The 24,292-nt window shown below is 41.5% G+C and overlaps 2 protein-coding genes and 1 long non-coding RNA gene across 5 annotated transcripts in view; 1 reads left to right on the plus strand and 2 right to left on the minus strand.

Moving 5' to 3' along the window:
* Positions 1 to 10,864, plus strand: part of LOC112571446 (ectopic P granules protein 5 homolog) — a 34,687-nt gene extending 23,823 nt beyond the window's left edge. Inside the window, exons 37-46 of one of the 2 annotated variants that reach the window (XR_003100827.1) lie at positions 308 to 499; positions 1,179 to 1,354; positions 1,727 to 1,906; positions 2,648 to 2,805; positions 4,332 to 4,531; positions 4,991 to 5,239; positions 6,800 to 7,037; positions 7,465 to 7,671; positions 8,004 to 9,927; positions 9,980 to 10,864. Coding sequence is in view for 1 of the 2 variants with exons in the window: in XM_025250422.1 (XP_025106207.1) it covers positions 308 to 499; positions 1,179 to 1,354; positions 1,727 to 1,906; positions 2,648 to 2,805; positions 4,332 to 4,531; positions 4,991 to 5,239; positions 6,800 to 7,037; positions 7,465 to 7,671; positions 8,004 to 8,304 (1,901 nt within the window). In the remaining variant the exon portion in view is untranslated. Of the gene's footprint in view, positions 1 to 307; positions 500 to 1,178; positions 1,355 to 1,726; positions 1,907 to 2,647; positions 2,806 to 4,331; positions 4,532 to 4,990; positions 5,240 to 6,799; positions 7,038 to 7,464; positions 7,672 to 8,003 lie in introns of both variants that reach the window. The other variant, XM_025250422.1, reaches the window with a different exon arrangement.
* Positions 10,865 to 11,426: 562 nt separating this feature from the next.
* On the minus strand, positions 11,427 to 19,864 carry LOC112571447. Of its 2 annotated transcripts, none has more exons than XM_025250423.1 (11): positions 19,291 to 19,864; positions 18,112 to 18,293; positions 17,563 to 17,713; positions 17,117 to 17,316; positions 16,363 to 16,489; positions 15,317 to 15,987; positions 14,850 to 15,085; positions 14,165 to 14,351; positions 13,724 to 13,918; positions 13,275 to 13,492; positions 11,427 to 12,865 (listed from the first exon to the last, which is right to left on the minus strand). In XM_025250423.1, the coding sequence occupies exons 1-11, from the start codon at positions 19,630 to 19,632 to the stop codon at positions 12,699 to 12,701; spliced, it is 2,676 nt and encodes an 891-aa protein (XP_025106208.1). In that variant the 5' UTR covers positions 19,633 to 19,864; the 3' UTR covers positions 11,427 to 12,698. The 2 variants fall into 2 exon arrangements, with proteins under 2 accessions (XP_025106208.1, XP_025106210.1); XM_025250425.1 differs by having other exon boundaries at positions 14,850 to 15,055; positions 19,291 to 19,863.
* Positions 19,865 to 21,884: 2,020 nt separating this feature from the next.
* Positions 21,885 to 23,425, minus strand: LOC112571449. Its single transcript, XR_003100828.1, has 2 exons — positions 23,371 to 23,425; positions 21,885 to 22,989 (listed from the first exon to the last, which is right to left on the minus strand). It is a non-coding gene; the product is annotated as an uncharacterized LOC112571449 (long non-coding RNA).
* Positions 23,426 to 24,292: the final 867 nt, after the last annotated feature.

A 24,292-nucleotide genomic window follows, 5' to 3' on the forward strand; every position in this document is an offset into this window, starting at 1 on the left:
AAAGCTGTAGTCAGTTCAAGAGCTTCAAGCCTTCACTAAAGAGAGTTCACCCTATCTAGGAACCTACTGTTGTAATCTCACAAGAAATGAGGTTATGACCTCTTTACAAAACTCATGTTAGAAGTACAATGTTTAAAGGCCTGCATTTTATGAATGGAGAGTGAATAGTTTTTGCTCAGATTTTGAGACTTAATAATAAGTTACAAGGAATATTGCATTCTCATTTAAAAATAGTTTTGCAGTTGTATTAGCATTTTTTCTTTTTTTTAAAAAAAATGCGTTGTGATTTTTTGCTATTTCTTCTCAGCCTTAGAGTGGATATGGGTAAAGCAGTGTGAGCTGTGGCGTGCATGGATAGAACCCTTGCCTAATCCTGCTGCAAATGCTAGCAGTTCAGCTCCAGTGATGCAGCCCTGGACTGAATCTGACAGCACCACGTCTGTGATTATTGTGGAGGAGTTTAAGTCTTCTGTACTTTCCGTACATGCAAAGATGGAAGGTGAGCTACAAGCTTGTCCTGATCCTTTCATCTGGGTGTAAATCCCCCCTAGCAAAGCAAAGATAAAACACATGCTTGCAAGCAAATAGGAATACCCCACCCAAATAGCTAATACATGAAAACATACAATATACATGTAGATGTGCGTGAAGAATAATGATTAGTGACATCAGAAGAACATTAACCTGTGATGTCATACTACAAAGCAAAAGATGGTCATCGCTAGAGTGATTTCCCAGTGACTCGATATTACCAATCAAAGAATCTCCAATGCGAACGAAGAAAGCCAGAATAGAAAAGTTGAAAAAGAAATTAGTTGGTCAGTATATCTAATCAGTTTTTAAAAGATCCAATCCATTCGCAATTTCGTTTAGTGAATAATAAGGCCAATCCATCCATTTGCTTGTGTGTTGAAATGGACCCTGTGATCCAAAGAGTATTGATATATTTAAATAGGCATAGGGTTGCCATTCAAGGAGGAATGTGAAATGTCAGCTATTTTTATGCTGATGATGGTGAAGATAGTTGGAAGATATTGGCCATATGATCCAGACAACGTCAGTATATTTAAATTGATCCAGGATTACCATTCAAGTAATGTGATTGATGAAAATATTTTTAGATGGATAGGGTTCTATCTGAGAGCATGAGATGAGTCTAAGTGAAGCTTACTTGACAGATGCAGTCCCGGAAGTCAGCAGCACTGTGCTGTCCCTCTTGCTTATGTACTACATGACTGAACTGTCTCAGCCAACTACGCAACCGTATATCAGCCAGGTCTTCATAGGTGTTTTCTCACAGTTGCCATGGGAACAGATGAAACCTGACCCACAGTTGCTTAAGATAATGGCAGAGGTAATTTGTTGGCTTTATCTGCTAAATTATAGGCTTTGATCAGCCAAGTGATATATTATCATCATCTTTGTTTCTAAGCTGCATGTTGTTTGCCTTAGTTAGCTTTTCAAAACAGGTTTTGGAAAATTACTTGTTACTTTCCTTAAATTCGTAAGATTTTTCATTAAAAAAAAAAACCCCGTAGGAAACCATGAGATTTGACAAACTTCTCAACATAAGAAAAAAAAAAAACCTGTGATGTTTTCAAACATGATCTTACTCTGATTTATGCTTGAAAATAATAGTTCTTCATCATTTTCGCTAGCTGAAGAAGAGGTGAACCCCTTTTTTTCCCGTTTTTCCACTTCACTGACCATGTATTTTCTCTGACAGCTGAAGGAGAGATGTGCCCCAGACTGCTTCCAGCTGCTTGGTCATGTGTTACCAAAAGTAAACTGGCCACAACTGTTTGCGTATTTCAAGTCTTATCATGATCCTGAGAAATCCCGTGAAATACAAGCCTCTCTCTTGTTGCTTCTTATCCAGTGTTATGGTGACAGTGCTATCCAACAGGTAAAGGCTTGTGCATATCTAGATATCACTTTTTCTGGCAAGAAAATATAACATCTAAAATTTATGTGTAGAATGTAGTGCATGGCTATAAAATTGCCAGCTGTCTGCATTTCCCACTTATATCCAAAGCCATTACTACACAGTAACATTCTAAGTGGTCCATTTGGATCTGCCAGCCCTATCTTACAAATATAGGATGTTGTAACATTGCATTGGACAGAGAGAGAGACTTCAGACTTCTTTATTCCGTACAAGCTCACACTTGTGACTGAAGGGAGTAGATAATTGTGCAAACATTTACATTCTGATAATCTAACAAAAATTAGATTTTGTAGGAGGGAAGCAGTGAATCACCCAGACTGGGGACTCTGCCTGTGTACTGTTTTATGCAAAGAAAAATTAGTGATTTTTGCTAAGATTTTAGTGATCTTAACTTAAATGAACTGGGGGCTGTTGCCAGGTCGGTTGCATGTATACATTACAAGTGCGTCCTGTTTTCCAGGAAATACAAGTGTGTGTGAGAGAGAGAGAAAAAAAATGTGCGCTTTTGAAGGGTATATGTTTAAAAAAGTTGTAACACTGAAGACATTTCACACCATACATTTTAGCATTTTACATAACAGATTTATAAATCAGCATGCTTAGTTATGTCCTTATCATGTGGCCAATAAGCAAAGAATTCATCTGGCAACTGCTGACATGTAATTCTGTGGTCCACATGAACTGTGAACTTTACATCAGCTGCCTGGAGTAGTTCAGCTCCTTACTTCCTCTGAATCCTTTGACTGGACGGGCCTGACAGTTGAGTCATACCATCTCGTCTCCTGCTGGTTCCTGAATGTCTGTCAGCCACAGTGGGTATTGGCACAGCGGTCAACTTTGCCAGCAGTTGGTTTTAGGTGAGTGTTAAGGTGGGATGGTAAGGTAATATAACTGGATCAAGCAGGAAGATGAAATGGGCTTTTTAATTTATGAAGCAAGTACTAATTATTAATGACCTCAAAGGTGAGCTATGTTAGACTGTGTTATGGTGGTTGTGTCTGGGTTAATATTTGTTTTTTTCTACTTTTCTCATTATTGCATATGTTTAAAGCTATTAGAAACAGAGAGATTTTTACAGTAGTTTTTAAACAGAAAAGTGCAGTAATATAAGATAGTTAAAAAACATTATTAGAAAGTGTAGCACATGCTGCTTCTTGTTGTTGTCATTGTTTGCCTTGGTTACACTTGGAAGGCAGCTCTCGAGATGAATCTGGAAATCATCTGTAGGGCATCCACAGATCCATGCAGCTTGATATTGAAAGGCATTGGCGACAAGAAGATTACCACCCTCAGTTCCTGGAAGAGTTTGCACACTTCTGTAGAATATGCCTTGTGGTTTCTCTCTATCCCCTCATGCTGGATGACACTGGTTGTGGCTGTGGTGGTGATTAAGTCTATTGTGCCCTGTCCTGACGCAAAAAAATTATCACGATCTAATCAGGACAGATGATGGTAGCTGTCTGGTGGCTGGGTGGTCTGTCCAGAACCTTGATGATTGTCATCATCTCTATTAGGCTGACTTTGCTTCCATTCTGCCTGACTTCAGCCCCATTCTGTCAGGTATTCATTGCCCTCAGTACCACAGTGTGAGGGAATCCACAGCATAACCCCTTTTTTTTAAATAGGTGATTAATGTTTTTTAGTGCTGCTGTCAGCTTAGATAGCATCTGTTAGGAACATCACCTGCAAGTGTGAGCTTGCTCTGCTGCTGACACTGTTCACTGCACAGATCAGAACTTCAACTCCAGCTCTGTAGTTGGTACGGTGAGATCGTGTTGGTATGGCTACCACTTGCCTGTGTCTGTCAGGGTGCTGGATGTTTACCCCAGCTTCTCCATTTTGGATGGTATCCATCTGTGTAAGCCTGCATCTTGAGGGTACTTCCAGCATGGAAGGCACCAGGATTTTCTCGCTTTCTGTTGCTCTTTGTCAAGGTGCTAGTTCACTTACATGGTCTCTTTGCCTAAAGATCTTACACATGTATTATTACTTTCCGATTCTATGTGTATTTCTTTGAAGTTTTTGCTCGCATTACACAGATGTAAGCTGCAGCTTTCATGATGGCTGTCTGTCTAGCATGAAACTGCTTTAGATTTATAATCTTGAGAATGACAACTATGTGCCATTTTACAGACATAGATTGTAAGATTTTGAGCTATACTTGTAGCTGGTAGACTGACCATCTCTTTTTTAGCATTACACGAATGAGCAGTGCCAAATATTAACATAGATGTCCATGGGGTCAATTGGTCTCAAACATTGTATTGAAATATATTACAAAATTGTAAATGTGGATAAAATAAATGAATGGTCCTTGCCATTGTGTCTGCCCCTGTGTGCATGATGGCTACCCTGTTACATGTTCTGGTGACCACTTTCACAGGCTGATGAAGATTGCAGCCGAATTCACCATAGAAGCCAGTCAAGCGTGGACAGCAGAGATGGCAACCAAACGTACTACATACATCCACTGTGTCGCACAGCAGCTGTGTCAAGTGACCTACCTGGCAGACACTGATATGGAAGCTTTGCAAACTGTGATGGTTAATCTCCTTTCCGAAATTGAGTCAGTGGAATCAGCAGGTGGGCAGCTTGAAACTTTTGACTGAATTTTTGAGCACAGCGAAGGACATCCATAGAGATTAAAACTTAAAAGACAATTTTTTTCCTGTGAATGTTCTTTTGATTCTGCTAACAATCAAAGGATGTAAAATATATTGTCTCCTTTCTTAGAATCAGTAAGACGTGGAGATAAGGCAGTAGTAGATATATGAGAGGCCTTTCAGTGCATAAGATGAATGCATAGAAGAGTAAATGTTCATTGTGGTACTAAATGAAACCAAACTATAAATATACTGACTTAATCCTAATATGCTATCACTACACAAATAAGTTCCTTAAATGACTGTTTTACAAAATGTCAGGTGTCAACCTGAAATTATTTTTACTTATTTATTAACATACTTGTTGGAGCTCTATGTGTCAGGTGAGTCCGAATATATGTCATTTGTTTGACTAATAAACAATGTTGCTTGATGACAGTGGCAGATGTAAGATGCCAGGAGGAGGAATCGCTGGACCTGATGAAGGAGATACTAGGGCTGCTTAACAACAGCAACCCTGAGGGGACCTCCCAGAATCTGCTGCTGCAGACATTGTGCCAGTGGCTACACTCCTCTCCTCATAGCATCCTCCTGACACCATGCATCAAAGCAGCATCTCGCTGCCTGGCATCGCTGTCACAGATGGCAGTCATTACCGAGACCTGCATCCAGGTTTACTTCATAGCCTGTGAGTCATGATGATAAAGTTTGTGTTACTGGCCATCATTTCCATCTTAGCATTAGTTTATTCTGTGCTGCAGATTTTGCCTTTTGCCAACATAGCGTTCTGTGTATTTGTGCCATTTGAATAAGAACCTGAAAAATGGAATATCTTATTTACACTGACACAAGTGTAATTTAAGTTTTTCAGAAGGAGATTTTTCTATACTATAAGCTTGCTCAAATTCACAGTAAATAGTTTTCTTATAATCTGTATAAACCAGCTGCAGTGAATTTTCAATAAAATTGATGGAAGTTTGGGTCAAAACTAGATTACAGTCACGAAATAAAACAAGAAATTCTTCTATATTAATGATTGATACATGCATAATGGTTCCCAGTCACTTAATCCCCAGACACTTCATCCCCGACACTTAATCCCCGACACTTAATCCCCTAGACTTTTAATCCCTAAGCACTTCATCCCCAGACACTTAATCCCTAAACTAAATCCTTAACTATAAAAATTATGAAGTCAGCGAAAAATTTAATTGAAATTCAAATAATTCAAATTCAAATCATGCTATTAACTTCAACGTCATTTGAACATCTACAACATTAGTTAAAGTTCATATAAGTTAGTAAATTTAATGTTCTTAAACAATATGATATGAAAATTGTTCTTGAGTGTTCGCGAGGTAATTGCTGTTAATCAATATAAAAGGTAAGCTAATGATCGGAGGTACAGAAGACGATCCATTGACTCATATCTCTCTACAATGTTGCCAGGAGTAAATGTGTGGGGATGACGTATTCTAATTCAATGCTTTGACAGAAGCATTACATAATGCTTTATAAAGGATTAAGTGCCAGGGGATTAAGTGTCGGGGATGAAGTGTCGGGGATGAAGTGTCTGGGGATTAAAAGTCTAGGGGATTAAGTGTCGGGGATGAAGTGTCTGGGGATTAAGTGACCGGACACCATGCATAATGATTTAATATATAGATAAAAGTGTTACATTTAACAGTTACATATATATTCTCCGGAACTTATTGAATAATTCTTAGTAAACTTGGTAACTGACACAGCACAACAGACAGTCTACATGTAGCCAACACAACAGTCCCTGATGGCTACGTAGGGGTTGGCTAATCGTACAAGAACACAAGAAAGATGGAATTGCTAAATAGCTGTAGATTTTATTCAGAGTTTCACTCAGCGGCTGGCTTGACGTCTCTCCACTGTCACTTCCAAAATCAAAAAGTCTTCTTCAACCCTAAAGCTACACTACTTATTCTATCTTTGTCGAATGTTCCAGAACAATCCACCCACTTTTCCCATGGTCTCATCACGACCTTTCCCAACCCCCATGGCGCAAGTGTTATGTCTTGATTAGAGGCATTTGTATTCATGACTGTGTTGTCAGTCAGTTAAAATATGCCAAGAGCAAGCTACAAATGTATTAGTTTTTTTTTTTAACTGTGTAGTGCTGTCACTCAACAATACTTTGAAAACTCCTAGCACACTTAAACTGGTGGATGAATTTGAAGCCATTGGTGTTATTTTAATGCCTGTGTAACTTTAACAGGCAATGGCGAGGAGACACCTAACCGTGCAGAGAACACTATGGGCTGGGGTCACATTCTGTCTGTCTTCCAAGTCCCAGAACTGAACACCACTGAGTACCTTAAAGAGGCGGTGAAGAATGGTGCTTACTTGCTGCTGTACACTGTGTTGCTGCACAGACGCCCTCTGTGCCGGAATCTTGAAGATGAGCTCCAGCTCATGGAAGACATTATTCTTTGGACTTCCCAGGTTACTCCCAGGTAATGTGGAATTAGCTTAATTCTGCTAGTTTTGATTTTTTTTTTTTACATAAAAGTATGAAGCAGAGACAGATGTAGATTTTCTTGTCCTTTGTGGAGGGCACTATACTTTTATTTTTAAATGCCATTTAATGGCAGTGTTAACATGGTCCATTTCATGTACATTAAATTTTGTACATTAAGGGCTCGTCGGAGGTTTTTAAGTTGAAGACCCATTTACATAAGTTGCCTAAATAGTGTAACATGATCAAAAAGCCCTGGAATTCAGGTTTGATCATATGGAAAAGATTAATGCATGGAGAATAAACTGTAAATTTGTTTTGTTCAGTGGAGATATTTGTATTTTTGTACATACATCATAACACGCTCACCCATTTAGACCACCTATTTAGACCCATCATGTTGCTTTTTTGCTTTGTGTGGACAGTGCCAACAATGAAGCCAAGCTTTTCCTTTGGTGGAATGAATTTTTACAAATCTGGCTTAGGCAGCTGGACTTTGCTCCATCTTTGTTGCGCTGCGTAAATGCCGTGCAGCGGTTGATCCGCATTTTTCATCAGATGGGAGAAGATCGTGCGTCATCAGGATTTTTTGGTGTCCTTGGCCTGGGGAAACGCTCTCTGTTTTCTTTACAGTAAGTTGTTTTCATGTAATGGACAAAATTGTGCCCATGGTTTTGTGAATGGTGGCATAGAAGGAACCATTCATCTTTTGTCCGACATTCTCTACTTCACTGTCATATCCAATTTTTTTATTCTTCAACATTCTTTACTCCACTGTCATTAATTGGTGCATAGTCATTATCAACACACATTAATGAAAAAAATGTAGTTTCTGTTACATGTTTTTTTTTCACAAGTCAGGATTTTCAATTCCTTAACACATGCTTTTATTATGAGTAATTATTATGTATATTTTTATAATGAATTTTCTACTGTTGTCTTTTTTTTTGTTGCTTCTGTGCAGATTTCGCCTTGCTGTACGAGTTTTGGCAGCTTTTCTTTCAAGTCAGCTGTTGAGTGAGACAACAGTTCGCGTGAAGCCCACTGATCCCCTGAGTGAGCTGCCAATGGCCAAGCAGTCTCGTGTTGCTCTGACTTCCCTGCGGACCAACAGAATGTATGGACCATTCAAAGAGAGTGTGGAAAACATGATTGGGTTTGTACACCGGACAGATTACACAGTACGTGAGTCCTTGGTCCTGATAAAAGAATTGGCGAGAACACTGTATCCGAAGTGCGAGTTCCTCCAGGCCACTTTTCTTTAGCAGAACAAGCCTTCATTTTTCACTGAATTAACTCAGAAGTAGTTGTGTCACCATTTTGTGCATGCCTCCTTCAATGCATGTCTGATTTTTTAATTTTTAAACATGCAGAATATTTTTGAAGATTTCATTTATGAAATGAACTCTGTGAAAAGAAGGATAACCCAGCTAAAAGAATATATTTGATGTTCTAATGGTATGAAACTGTGTGATTAAAATGTAGGTATAATCACTTTCCATTATGAAGTCTTAAAGCATTGACTACAAAAGTTTCAGAAATGAAGGAATATTATCCAAAATTAATGAAAACAAGTGATCATGAATTGTCTTCCAGCAGGGTAAAACTGTATGAAGAATTTTATTGGGTCTCTGTAACCATTACATATTACTAACAGAATGAAAAAGGCCAGAAAAAGGCCAGCTGGGGAATTGGAGGTAGGGTGAGAGATATGTTTCTGTCTCTGAATAGTCACTTTGATAATACAAAAATAAAATGTAAATTTAGTTTTTGGCAACTTGTCACATTAAAAATGTAAATGGTGCGGATGGTCTACTAGATGTCTGACGTTGTGCAAAGTCATTGTGTGGATGACGATGTGACACATTTTACTGAGATGGATAATTGAAAGAGTCTGAAATGACAAAACGTTCTGCTGTGTCAGTGTATTATGTTGTGACCTTGCTACTGGCTGTGGAAATAGCTTTATGGACGCTCTTGAAAATGGTAGACCCTCTCAAAGGCCACAGACAGTCTTACTGGACCTTAGTGTTTGATGGGTCTTATCTTTAAACTGCTTGAGGTGACTCCTGTGCTAAGCCCATCCAAGCCTGACAGAGGTACGTGTTCAGCTGGGATTGGAATGCATGGTATCTTTCCTTCTGCAGTCTTGTTAGAATTGTTTTGTATCCATTCCTGTAAGAAATAGTGTGTATGTGTGTGTGTGAAATAGAGAGTTTTGTACATATATGTGTTCGTGTGCAGGTGTTTCTGAAATGATGGTTAGTAGAAGTTGCTATTCTTTATTTGTTTCTCCCCACTCTTTATTTTAAGCAGTGGCACAGGAGTGTCAACACAAATCTTGCCACTAAACCTTTGTAGTACACATGACTGATTTGATCCTGTCGCAATAACGCTTTGTATCCTGCAATACAAAATCAGCTGGAAATGTGGCTGGCATGTGCCACATTAAATTACTATTTAATAGCTGGATTGCAAGAACTTTTAATATTTTCTATATTTTGTAGGGTGCCATAGAATACAAGCCATGTACTGTTGACTAGATTCTTTTGGTGTTTTCCTTTGTAGGAATCCTTGGTATAAGCTTTATCTTGGTGGCTGGTTCAAAGGAAAGGGATGCCATTAGAAGGAATTGATTTGATCACTGAGGTTGTCTGTTGGTGATGCTCACCTCTTGAAGAGTTGAATATAGTGCATTCTCATAACTTCGGAACTTACCTCATCACTTCTTGGTTATAAAATGTTAGTTCATTTTTTAAAGATATTTCCATACTAGCTTTCTGTAGATGTCACCTTAGTTACCACTTAAAAGAAGAAAGGCAACATTTGTGTTAGCCTGTGCATTTGATTTTGGAACCAAGATATTGGCCTGAGCTTCAGCTAGTCCTGTAACTGGGAGGTTCACCCTGCTCACCCAGGAGTAAGATGTAAATGATAAAGGTGAGACTTCCTGTCCATGTTTGCAGTTCACTGTTCACATTGAAGCCTATGGTGTTTAAAAGCTATCACTGCTGAAATTATTTTTTCATGTGCCATTTTTGTTGTTATTTATCCTGTAGTTTTTGTTGAAAACAGTTGTAAGCAGAATGTGATAATTTGCTTCTCTTGTTGCTGGGGAAAAATTTATTGAAGGGTATAATGTAGCCAGATCACATTTTGTTTTGAAAGTTCATGTACAGATACAAGGTGTGTGGTAAATGCTTCTATCCCGTTCTACAGAACTATAATAATAAGGCCTTATCTTTCAAGTGTTAACATTCTTCTTGGAAATTAGAAGTTTAAAAGTATTTCATCGAACTTTGTCATGAGGAGTGAATTTAGTCAAATGCCGTGAGTGTGTGTACATGTGTGTTTCTGTTCATAATTTGTGAGTGAATTTGGAACTTACTTTTGTGAAGAGTTCAACAGCGTGTTCAATTTTTGTACGAGTACTTTTTGATGAAATGCAATATTACTGTCTTTAATTGCCACAGATCAGGTGGGCTGAGGGAATTAATAAAACAATTGTGTACAAGAAAGGTAAAGAATTGTGATCTTTTTATACCCAGAAAGTTAGCATGATCACTATAAGATTGCCAAATGAACATTCAAAAAAAGACACAGCAACAAAGAAAAGGCTGCATATGAATTATTCTTTTGTGAAGCACTTAGCAATGCAGAACCCAGCGCCAGAATGCTGTACTTGATAAGTGTTTTGTCATGAAGTAAGAGCTGGTAACAGTAACAGTTTCTTAGAATAGTTTGCACAAATCATGAGAAGAGCGAGGATCAGTCATGGTCATGATCTGTTGTGAATCAAATATGAAATACACAAAATCTGTTAAACTACTGCATTGTTGAACTATTTCTGTGTTCTTTTGTTGAATGTTGTCATCTAAGTACTTTAGTGTTCCTCATGATAAGTTGGACAGTTTAATCATTATCTGGGACTGTTAGTTTGCTCATAAAGTTTGGTAATTTTCTGAGATTGACAGTACCAAACTGGCATCAAGGGACAGGAAGAAATTAGACACCTTTGTATAGATTTAACAAGTGGTAATTTTTAGGCTGTTCATAGACAAGAACAACTGGTAGGATAAAATGTACAGCAGACCTGCAAACCAAGATGTGGATTAGGTCCTTACCTAGATGAGATCTGAACACAGGTCCTGACTATGCTCACTGTGGGGATGTTTGATTGTTTAACCCCTGCATTTCTGGGCACTCAGAAAGTTGATATCGGGAGCAGAAGGCAGTACTTTTGGTGTCTGTGATGACCTAGTGGTGCAGATCATTGTAATGAATATAATGTTGTGGAGTGCATGTGTGAAAAGGCTAAGATAAAATTAACTCTGGCTCTGGCACACTTACACAACTGCTCAGTAACGAACTAGCAGTCCACAGGACAGCGGGGCATAGAACAGACTTTATTAGTATACAACACACATTCAGGGTAAAAGTTTAACATTTGTAGTATAGTATTTGTTACTCTAACTGGACAGAATTTAGTCAATAAACCAGTGTAATAACTGTGACAGCTTCTGGACAATGATATTAAAGGGAGGATGGTCAACAAGTAATAACAAGTAATCTTTTCTGGCATCCGTGACTGTGTACTTGAACATGGGTCAATTTAACAAAACATCTCACTGCACATAGCATATATGTGAAGTCAGCGCACACATACACTCAGACTGAAAATATATACATATGGGAGATGCTTTACGATGCTTTGCATCCACCATGGGATGAGAGCAGACTGAAGTGCATTGTCATTTAAGAGTTAAAAGATCTTGAAAATGTGCTAGTCTCCCTTTCTCTCATGTCCCTTGTATCTTCTTATTTTCCTGCTGGCTACTTTCTTTGTTACACAGATTTCCCTTAAAAACAGCGTTTGTTGCTTATTTTTAGCAGTGTTTACAAAAAAAGCTACACACTGTCATCTAGCCTTTTTACGCTTTGAAGCAGGTGTGTCATGTCATCTGCATCACAAACTGTTTGTCGAAAGGACTCACATTTTTTTTGTTGGTCTTCGTGAGAGACGCTTTACGTTCATTATTCATGTTACGTATGTCAGTGACACAGAGCCCTTTAGGTATACCTAAAGAACGTTTCTGTCATCGCATTTCATGACAGCGTAATTATTGTCATCTGTGTTCTTAGCGTTATTATTATCATCCCCATGTCATCATAAAAAATACCCCAAAGTTTTTTTTTTGCGGAGTGATACAGACTTCTATTTCTACCAAATATATTTCTGTTGGATCGAATCTTTTTGTCAATGTCATAGCTACTTAGGTGTCCTTACTATTTGACACCGTCTTCCAAGAGAACAGGACATGAGGAGAAACTTCTAGGAAAAAAAGGTATCACCGGCAGAAGACTGGGCAACGCTCAAAGGAAGATACTTTTGTGCACTGGGTTCTGTTAATGGAAACTACACCACAGCACACCGATAGAGTGGCACCAGTCGTCACTCCACTCGGGAGCTTGCCGTAGTGTACCTTATAACCACCTTTCAACTATGTGTGATGATAAAGAGAATGAACAACTGCAGTCTTGACAGCTTGGAATGCGGAAAAAAAAATTGGACGTGGCAGGCAGACAGGCCGGAATATGAGTACGTGGGGTGGTAAGAACGTCACACGTTGTTTTCAGCATCAGCGGCCTTGATTCCTGCTCATATGGGGGTGTCCTGCATGGTCACACAGCTGAGGCCGATGGTGGGCAGGCACAGAGGCTCGACTCCTGGCAACCAGGAGCTGCGTGCTACGTCCAGGCACTCGATGTCCTGCAGCGCCATCTTGGATAGCGAACACACGCCGCCAAGGATGTAGATCCTGTTCCCTGGAAACGTTTGGGAATGCAGATGTACAGAGGTGAAATCGTGTATTGATAGCTAAGCTAGAATTGTATCAGTATCAGATACAGCAAAGTAAAATGGATTTGGTTGATCTCGATAGCTCTCGAACTTCGACCGTGGGACTTGATAAATCACTTGACCTCAGTCAACGAATCAGCATCCATTAACTTAAGTGTTGCTTTAATTTTGATCGTGCAAGTGAGGTCTATCACTCGTCAGTCTCGGCTCACTGCCTAACTCGAATCATCCGTCGGTCTCAACAGGGTTGTCAGTCTTAACCTTTCGTATTGACACGTAGGTGTCGGGTGTCCGTCTCAGGCCACAAGTCTCTGCTCGCTATCTGCCTCTGTTCACATGCCAGCCTTCTCCATCCAGACAGTCTCACCCACTCACCCACGGTGGTGCAGCCGAAGTCGTGGCGCGGCTTCTGCATTCTCTGGAATGTTTCCCAGACGTCGTCCAAGTCGTTGTAACGCAACACCGACGCCAGGGACTGCACAGCATCCGCCTCGGACACGAGGGTGGACCCCCCGAGCAAAAACAACCGGCCCCCCACCTCCACCGCGCTGGAGTGGCACCGAGGCGAAGGCAGAGGGCGGCGGGATATCCACCTGCAGCAGAGCACGTGACCTCTCATTACCCGACTATGAAAGGTCTATCACCTCTCTGGGATGTTAGTCAACGTTATCACTGTAACTGTCGACGACAACCTTTCGATAACTCAGCTTTCTTTCGTGGCTGTTCTCCTGTCAGACATAAACTAGCAACCTCAGCATATTTGGATTTATAGGCTTTTGGTGCTATAACAACACTACCATTGGCACGAGAGTTGGAAGACTTGCCTGTTCCTTTGGGGATCGAAACACTCTACGCTGCCCAGCACGATGCTCTCGTCGTCCATCTCCAGGAAGCCGCCGATGACGTAGACGTAGTTCTTGAAGCCAATGGCCGCCACGCCGATGGTGGGGTCTATGAGCGAGGCCACGTGACCCCAGGTACCGCTGTCGGGGTTGTAGTACTCCACGGTGCTAAGAAATCTGCGATGGAAAAGGACAATCATTATCAGAAGTAAGAGAACTGAAACACAGGGTCTGCACGGCTGACTTGATAGGGGGAGTGGGAAGTATCATAAAATAGTCCCGAAGACCGCTATAATCTGTCACATGACTATTCTTGACAAGACGTAAGACTGTTAGAGTCACGGAGTTTTTATTATTATAGACGTACTTATTATTTTTTTATTATTATTATTTATTGTAACAGCCGAGACATGCATCGCTCACTTGTCGTCGTATGTCTGACCACCAATGACGTAGAGAACGCCCTTCAGGACGGCCAGTGCATGATACATGCGCGATGAATTCATGGGGGCAATGGCCGTCCAGTAGTTACCCGACAAATCATAGCGGTAGCAGCTGTTGGTGGGGTTGGACATGTTGTAGAGGTCGCGGCTGTCGACCACGGACCCCCCTGTGGATGACATTGCAGGAGAAACTCTAATTACAAACAATCTGAAATGCTTGCTTAAACTACAGCTTTCATAAGTTTTGGTCTGGGATAGCTTTGTGTTACTTCCCTTTGTGTAACAGAGTTATCGTACGTACCAGACTTCTAAACGTTTAGAGAAGTGGATAGCTGTTATTGAAGACATGTCTGGTATAAATAAGAAATTCAGACAATAGGCTTGTATTATCGACACGTACATCTGAACAGAGCACGTTTAAAAAAAAAACACCACACGATTTTCACGTTAACTCGATCACTCCACCCACACACACATATATATATACACACAGACAACCCTCCACACACTTCTCTCACTCGAACGTACACGAGAGCGAATGCATCGATACACTTCTCTTTCACACCCACACACGACGAACCAGAGAGCAAAAGGAGAGGACATGCGAGACATACGAGACTTGTACAGCAAAAGTCTATGTTACACAACAACATGGCGGCCCTGACCGATCAGATAGAGGCAGCCTTCGAGCACTGCGCATGCGTGGTGGTGACGTGGATCCGGTAGTTTGGTCAGCAGATGCCAGTTGTTGTTCCTGGGGTCGTACTTCTCCACCAGACGGGTCGGGACATTTGTATCGACCTTGTAGGGGTTCAAACCTCCGATGGCGAGGAGGACAGTACACGGGCCCAAGGACTGCTGAGTGTAGCCTCTGAAATAATGCTCATGTGAGGACGACACCCTGATCGACAGCAATATCGTAATTTATTTTCAACCATGGTTTAATAATAATAATAGCATCAATAATAATAACATAACTCGGAAAGCCAGTTAGACTTGTAGATCTTGAGTTTGATAGATTCAATGCTCACCTCAATCAGTGACTGTTTTTCCTTCTTTCGCCTACTACCTTCCCCCACTCCGCTTCCGCTTGCTCCCACCCAACGTGCAGCTAACCTAGTGGTTTGCTTACCTGTCGTCTCGGACCATCTGCTGTGGTCGCCTTTTCAAGTCTGGCCGAGGTTTGCTGCCATAGTGACCATCATCGTCCCGCTTGGTGTGTAAGCCCGACCAGCCTCTAGGGCTAGAACCACCGCCCGTCTTCGCCATGTTACCATGGTCACTGAAACTGTTGAACTCTTCTGCTTGTTGCTGTGACTGAGAGCTGAGGTTAGCGGCGTGCTTAGGGTCGACGTATCTGTCAAACCGTTCAGGTGGTGTGTTCTTCCCTTGTTGGTGCTGATGGTGGTAAATCGCGGTCTGCCTGGCGGTGTGATGTCGTTGCGACGTGTTCGGACTTTCGTTGCTGGCTTGAGGCAAGTTCATCGAGCCAGACGACTTCCACTCTTCCTTCGTTGGCGCGTCCGTCGTTGACCCCCGTGTCGCAGGCTCCGAGAAGGACCTGACGTGGGCCCTAGTCTCCGTGCTGTGGCGGTACACCCTGGGAGCGCTGGGCTCAGTTATGCACGGGGGCTGGACCATGGGATGATTCTGATTCTGTTGCTGGTTGTCATTCCGACTGCCGTGACAGTGGTAAATTATCTGAGAAGACGAAAATTCTGGAAACGGTCCATCGCTTCTGAAATTGAAGTCCACCTGCCTGCGGCACGCTTGACCTTTGTTCTGCTCCACGGAGCTGATCCGCTGCACATTTAAGATCATTCAGTCATTTCGACACGCTCTCTTGAACTTTCGAACTGACTGAACAATTTCTATAAGTTTTTCTTGTTCAAGATCGATACGTGCGTTAATATTATTTGTTAAGTGCAAAATTATTAGTAAATTTCAAAACAAAACAAAGATCCAAATAACTCCATCCACCCAAATCATTAACTCCCCCTACCCTCCAAAACAATAATTCAAGTAGCTCGAAGTCAAGTAAGCCTTGCGTGAAATACACAAAGTAGAATTATTAAATAAATTCTCACAACCGAAACAAAATCTAATCTTGTATTAAAACAACAAAAGCATTATAAGTAAATAAATAAAGAGCAGATTAGCATGGACATAGTTGCATACCTGGCGGACCTTGACCTGTGGCGTTGGCGGCCGCTTGAAAGTCGCAGGAACATATCGTCGGACTGGAGGCAGCTTGTGAACGTCCGTGGCCGTGATTTCACACTGGGAACTTTGTAAAGCGTGATACCTGCTCGACAGCGGGAGTGCCTGAATAAAGGTCCGCGCATGACCCACAGGTCACTGCGGTAAAGCATCTTGAAGGGCTATCATAAAGAAGGGAGGGTTACGACAAGGTGACTGTTGAGTCCCGTGTACCTGTACGTGACGTCAGTATCTGAGAGAGAGGAGGGGGGAGGGTAAGTGCCTGCGTTAGATGGTGAGCGGTCAGACAACAACATGTGATCTCGAGACACGTTTTGGTTGGATGGTTTTGTGTAAGGTGACCAGACGTCCCGCATTAGGCGGGACAGTCCCGCTTTTGACCTCGTGTCCCGCCTGAATATCGGGCGGGACGCCCAATGTCCCGCTTTCTGGCTTTCTGGCAAGTCCATCAAATCTCCCCGTTGTCTTTAAAAATCTGAATACCGTACGCTGATACGCCCCCCCCCCCTTTTTTTCGGCGTTTTTTGTCGGTGACGACACCATCTTGGGCACGTGTCCCGCTTTCGCTCCCGAAACGTCTGGTCACCTTAGTTTTGTGGGTCACCTCAAACAGAGAACACGTAAGAAACTTCTCGAACACGCTTCTCTGTTTAAGCATCAACACACGCATACGCGCACACATGCATAAACTATCGCGCACATACGCACGCACCTGTACACTTGCAGCAGCACTTCAAGACCTTCGAGCTCCATGAAGAACTTGCAGCTGGGCTCGACATGCAGCATCAGGTCCTTCGGAGAGATGTGCTCGAAGCGCACGCACGCCATGACGTCACCGGCGTACTTTTTGCGCTCATCTTGGTGGTTGAGCCAGCTGTGCGCCGCGAAGAACACATCCAGCTCTCTGTTCACCTGCCCGTACATAGGTGTCAGATGACGTTGCAGCTTCTCTACTACTATTACTGCTGCTGCTGCTGCTGCGCTTGAAAGAACTCAGTTACCGTATTAGATCTGAGCTTAAAACGGAAGCTCAGCACCAAGTTATTTATTTATTTTTGAAAAGATATCCCGTCAGCATCGCAGTCAGTAATAGCTCTGTTTTGCCGACACACAAAGTTTGCTAATGCAACACCGTATCATCTAGTTTGTTACCATCACCTTGAGGCAATCATCGGAGAGGAGAGACTGGAGCTGCTCCACGCCCATGGTCAGGAAGCTGTGCGTCTTGATGATGGAGGTGAAGTTGGAGCGGATGAAGTCGCGCAGGAAGGGAAGCACCTCAATTAGGTGATGCTTCTCCGCCACGTACCTGGGCGCAAGCAGAAAACGCGGTGTGCATCAATGAGGAAGAAAATAAAGGTCTTGTGGGTCTAAGAAGACAGAAAGTGTACTGTCAGTTTAGGCAGTCTGGAAGTGCAGGGTGGGTCTATGTAAAACAAATACAAGACATCTTTATTAATCCTTTCAGGAAGATATTATCTGCCATATAACTATGACATCCGGATACCTGTGGTATGACGTATAATGTGGGTCTAGCACAACTGAAAGTGTAATGTGGGTCTAGCAGACAGACGTGCTCCTGGACAGAAGACACAATTAAAGTGTGATGTGGGAGATGTGGAGATGTGACACTGCGGTCATGTGACGATGTGAAAATGTGCTGCTGAGGTAATGTGGTCGATGAAGACAGTGGCAGCAAAAACTTACTTGTAGTACAGGGCGTTCTCCAATGTACACTCGTAGAGCTGGGCCTTGCACAGGGAGACGACGTCCTCCTGGTTGTAGAAGATGGCGCTGATGAGCAGGCTGTCGACGTTGTTGGGTGTGATGCACAACGAGGGGCTCGCCGAGCACCATTGGGTGGAGCAACTAGCTTCTACATGTATTGTCTGGCAGAATAAACATCATAACCGGTAATTTCTTCATATTTTCTTTACAGTACCCTGATCATGTTCGTTATTCACAAAGTTAGCGAGAGACATGTACTACGCATTCCTTTGATTATTCATGATTGTGCTTTTAATTTTAGAATTATATCTTTGTATCATTTAATAATAGTAATATTTATTATATTCTTGAATATTTATCAGCATTTCATTAGTATTGCTAGTTAATATTTAGAGAAAAAGAGAGTTTCTGGCAGACAAAGGGGAACAACTCAGTCGACAGAAGACGCGATTTTTTTGATGTTCTGTCAGTCGATCCTGAGTAATTCTTTCGCCCAGCATCAGTTGCCATCTTTAAATTTGTTTTTCTTCTTTGGAAACACACATTATTATATAAAGCATTATTATATAGAAATTTATATAACTTTTTAACACTTAAACAATCTTTTAAAACATATTGTTTTTTTTTTAATGTGTTTCCAGAGATTCAAAAAAGAATGTCAGTCTAGAACGCATTTATATAGTTGATTAATACAGTGCCCGCTAAATCTTGTCCTTCTCTACCTAACCCTTATTTTGTTTCTCTCTATTAGTTTTTAACAGGTGTGATATGGTAAAACTCTTTATAGCGTATTTGTCAGTTGGAATCTATGAAATGTTTGTGCACACTACTCACAAATGTATTTGAAGATGACAGCGTTTTAAAACTCTCGAGATCAACTTATTTATACACTGTGTGTTAGCAATGCAACTAGAAAATATGATGTACTGTTAAATAATTCTTTTTTAACTTGTAAGGGCACGGTCATAATCAGAGGTCAGAGGTGACGTGGGAGAAATGCAAGCAAATGTGGTAGAAAGATGGAGAGAGAGAGAGTTGGCCAGAAAGTTGTGATGATCGCACATCATTTGGTGGTAGATGATGATGATGATGATGATGAGGATTGATGATTGATGATTGATGATGATGATGATGATGATGATGATGATGATGATGTACCTGATTATTTTCACTGCGTCCTTCCTGAGGATCATTCATGCCTATTTCCAGAGAGACGTTGTTTACCGAAACACGATTGGCAAAACTATTTGTTTTCTTCTGTGTATCGCCTTGCGACGCCAAGGAAGCGTTGGATTCCCTACACAAGGATGGCGCCCCTCCAGCGCTTTCACTGCGGTTGGCCTGCTTACCAAGTCCAGTATCGCGCACAGGAACCTCCTCCTCGGATTCCTCCGTAGTGTCGTGCCGTCTGGGTGCGTGAATGGAGCAAGACAGTTCTTGGGTGTTTTCTCTTCTGGAAGGTCTGGAAGACTGGAAGATTTCACTTCGATTCTTCGACATGGCGGAGGCAGGCTACCTGACCACAATGCCTCTGAAGCTCAGAGAGGAGGGGTTGGCTTGCTCTCCCCAGCTCTGGGATGGAGAAGGATCATCTGGTCGGCTGGGACCACTCGCAGCTGGTCGTCGTGCGCCGCAGGACGCTGTTTGTCGATAGGATGTGTTCGCAGGAAAGAAATGTTTGGATTGATTTCAGTACTCCATGAAAACACAGAGGTCGGAGGATTGACTCCTTGTGCCGACAATGACGCAGCTGTTGCGTAGCAATTTTTGTGACGTCAGTAATTATGACGTCTTTACAGGAGAGGGTGGATGGGTGAGTGGGCCTGGAGGGAGGGAAGGTAACGTAGCAACGGCGTCTAGGTTATCTCGCAGCAACGCCAGTAGACGAGATAACGCGAGGATGAGGGCAGCAGACTCCATTCGATTGTATTTGTTGGTGAGCAACAAAGTGTTAAAAAAATTTTTTGTTTGTTTGTTTGTTTGTTTTTTGTTGTTGTTGTTGTTGTTTTTTTTACACACAAATGGCAAGAAAGGAAGTGGGATTTAGGCATTGAAGAAAGTTGCTGTTTTAAGTGATGCCGTTCCAAACATTTCCATCATGATTTTGCATTTTCCTAACTACTGGAGTCAGCGTTGCTACCTGCGAAAGAAGCTTCTCCAAGTTGAAGCTAATCATGAACTATATGCGATCCACAATGAGCACGACCTCGTCAATAGGATTGATTTCGATAAAGTGATTAATAGCTTCGCTAGACTCGTAAAGTGTGTCTGTAGTCTCTAGGTTAAAACATTCATGATTCTGTGCTTGTAATATAACTTACAGGTTAACATTATTAATGACAAAATAAAATATTTGCTTTCAAAATTTTTAAATTATTATTTTGGTAAGTCCGTATCACGCAGCCAATACCCTAACTACGCCACTGCTAGAGGGTTAAACAATTTTTTTCTTATGATTGTGTAAGATGCTACTTCCCCAAATGTGCTTAAGTACATTTTTTCTTGAGATACACGCCTGTCACAATGCACTGAACAATTCTGTGCAGTTGTTTTTGACAACACATGCCATCTAACCAGTTTCGTGAAAATCATCTTCGTGGTGGAAGTCATTAGCTTACATGCAGGGCCGTGCTTAGGGGCAGGCGGACGAGGCATCTGCCTAGGGCCCCGCGCTTCAAGGGGCCCCGCGCTTTTGATTGATATGGTAACTAGGCATATGTAACCTATTGACGAACGTTACAAATAAATTAATCGTAGGCTTATGTTGTAATGTGTATGCAGCGTGCTGTCAATGATAAAAGACGAGATATCCCTGAGGACAAAAGTGACTTTAGATCCCAACTAAAACCGTGTGATCGTGGCGTGAGGGTCCCGCACATGCCCTTTGCCTCGGGCCCCGCGGGGGCTAAGAACGGGCCTGCTTACATGCACTCCATATCACTGACGTCCATTCCACAGACGTGTATAGGTAAGACAAGTACCCTGTCTTTCTCTACAGGAACATTTGTTTTACACCCAGAAAGAAAAATAATCCAATCACAACTCACAAAAAAAAGTCTGGACTGATGATTTTCTCAACCATCTAAGCCGGAGTGCTATAAAGGAAACAAACTCACTACCCATGTTTTAACAATCATGTAATGCTAAAACCAAAGATGTCTAGTACTAATAAAAGCCAATAAGAATCATTAAAAACAAATCCCATTTCTTAACAAAGCTAAGTAACAGCAAAACTGGGTACAACTATACAGCACGAGTTTCAGTAAATCGCTGAGAACAAAATCATGAGAAAAATAAAACGCGCATTATTAATAATCTGCTTGTTCTTGTTGTTGTTTTTAGTTGTTTTTTTTTTCAGTCGTCTGTCAGTTGTTCTATGCAGAAGTCAAACATTCTAACTTCAACAGCAGACGCCGGCAAAACACACGTTCCCCTCCTTTGGAAACTAGTCTCTAGTTTTGGGACTGAGAAAGTTTTCTGAAATTATCTGGTGCTTGGTAAAAAGAGTCCTGGTCCAGCTGCTTACCTGCTCCCAACACAACTGTTTGACTGGCTTAGGTCTTTCCTTTTCTTTCGGCGCTATATTATGTGATTGTATTTGGTTAACAAAAAGATGTAGTAGCTCAATGAACTTTGCCGTGCCTTTTTATACTCTTTGCTGTGCTTAATCTTTGACTTTATTAACAACGAAGTCGATTTTTGTCAGTGTCCAGTCTCTTGACAACATCTTTTGATAAATAACCACTTTCAAGAAGCAAACAGATTATGAAGTTTATTTGGTTATAATATCAAACAAAGGCGCTTTGCTGCAATGACTGTTAATGGTCTTCCGTCTTCTTTAATCATTTTTAACTTCAATAAGTACACAAATATCATTAAATATACAAATATCTTCGGCTCCAAGACAAAGCAACGATCATGCACAATTTTGAACAATACATTTTTGGCAAATACATAGAAAGCTTAACAAGCAAAAGGCGAAATACATATCAAAGGTTCTACATGGACAAAAATAATGGCATCGCGGAAAATGGAAAAACATTTTCCAAGTCACAAACGCAAACAATCGTGACCATGGACTGTGAAGACTCTCGTCAGCCCGCGATCACACTTTTCAAATATTTCTTTGATTTTATGAACATTTTTTTTTTACATTTTCTTTCTACACTTTCCCTTCCTTTATGAAAGAAGAAATGTACTGGAAGAAAGATCAAAAGTGGGAAGATCTGCCAATCACCAGGTCCTGACCATTTATCTCGACCAAGCAGTCGGTGGTGTAAACCATTGCTGAATGAAAACAAAGATGAAAAAGAACAAAGAAACAAACAAAAACAGTATATGCAAGATGGTATATGAAACCAGGACACACCATCCTTGCTGTACTGATAACAAACTATTCGGACCGCTGCAGTGTTGCAGAGAGAGGGCAAGAGTTGGTCTTCAAGATCCTCAAGGTATTTCCAAGCTGTCAGAGTTGACGACTGAACGATAGCGATGAAGACTGATGATAGATGATAGAAGACGACGAGGATGACGAAGACGATGATGCAGAGCCGGTCTGTAGCAGCTGCAGTGGACGTTGCTGTAGTCATGGAGGCTCAGGGGTAAGGCAGACACGGAGGCGGCGTGGTCCGAGGGCCCGGTGGCAGGAGGACATAGGCATTTCTCCTCCACTCGGAGTACAGGTCCCGCCCGTAGAAGGGCTCGCACCGATCACCGGAAAAGCGACGGTCTGCAATGTGGCAAAATCCCTGGTTGTCTACCCAGGGTGGGCAAGGCGTCCGAGGCTGAAGAGGGACTCCGTGGAAGGGGAACAGACGCCGCGTTCCAGGGGGACAAGCAGGCAAGGGGGACCCCCTGAAACACATCAGATCTTTCTAGTTCCTTGCGCAAAGGAATTTAAGTTTGCGGTGGTAAGACTTCGGACAAGCGGTCAAGAGTGAGAGAGAGAAAAAAAATGAGCAAAGAAAGATTTATCTACGACAATTTCTTTGAAGCAAACTAGTAAGAGATCAACTGTTCCTCTGAGATATGTAGGTGAGATAGGCAACCAGGAACACACAGAAGCCTGTTCTACACAGTGCTACCTCATAATCCACATTCCTGGTGAATAAATCTTTTTTAAAACACCGGAACAAATCAGATTCAAGTCACTATGAACAAAATATAAGATAGTAATGTTTACAGTTAAGCAATTTATTCCTTATAAAACAATCACGGAAAGAAAAGGTTACTGACCTATGGGAGTCTGCGGCACAGGCAATCTGGAAAAAAAAGGCGAGAAAACATTATCCAATCTCAGTGTTGTATATTATATTTTCAAAACAAGAATCTACTTGGACTCCCAGTGTCTGTTCATCAAAGAATAGAGTTAAAACTCAGATCAGTTAGTTCAGACCTGGGCAAGGGCCGGCCCGCGGGCCGCATCCGACCCGCCTCCTGTCTCTGACCGGCCCGCCCGCTGGACCGCCCGCCAGTATATATACTATACATACAGTATTGGTAAAACTGAGTTAACTATATTAGTCCGGCCCTCTAAAACTATCCCAACTTCTCATGCGGCCCCTTGGGAAAATTAATTGCCTCCCCTGAGTTAGTTGCTCATAGTTGCAACATCTTACATCGCCATTGTTGCGCAAATAAAAACTCCGATCTGGTGTCATCTACTGAGACAACCGTGTATTAGCGATTGTCTTTTGAGATAATTATGTTTTGCAGGGAAGGTTACTGCAGTCTAATTATTAATGTGCTGGAACCAGCTGCAAAACATTTTTCTAGTTTTTAATAACTTTAGACCTTCAACCTGTTTAGATAGTCAGTCTGATTGCTTTTCTGAGATCGTGTAATATTGGGGAATTATATGAATATAGCAACAATTATATTGATGTTAATTGTTTGGGCCAGTTACACAACGCATTTCTAATTTAAAACAATTTTAGGTCTATTTAGATAATCACAGTGCACAGTACAATTTTAAAAATTAAAATTAAAAAGAAAATAAAACTGCTGAAGCCAAGCTTTTTGTTCCCATCAAATATTCCCATCTAAATGGCATAGGAGTGATTTTTGAGAAAAAAATTTAAATTTATTTTATTACAATGGTTTAAAAGTTAAGAATCATGTGCAAGTAGCCCTTGAGGCACGGGGCAGAGAGAAACCC

Source organism: Pomacea canaliculata, linkage group LG9, assembly GCF_003073045.1.
Source record: "Pomacea canaliculata isolate SZHN2017 linkage group LG9, ASM307304v1, whole genome shotgun sequence".
NCBI classification, from domain to species: Eukaryota; Metazoa; Mollusca; class Gastropoda; order Architaenioglossa; family Ampullariidae; genus Pomacea; species Pomacea canaliculata.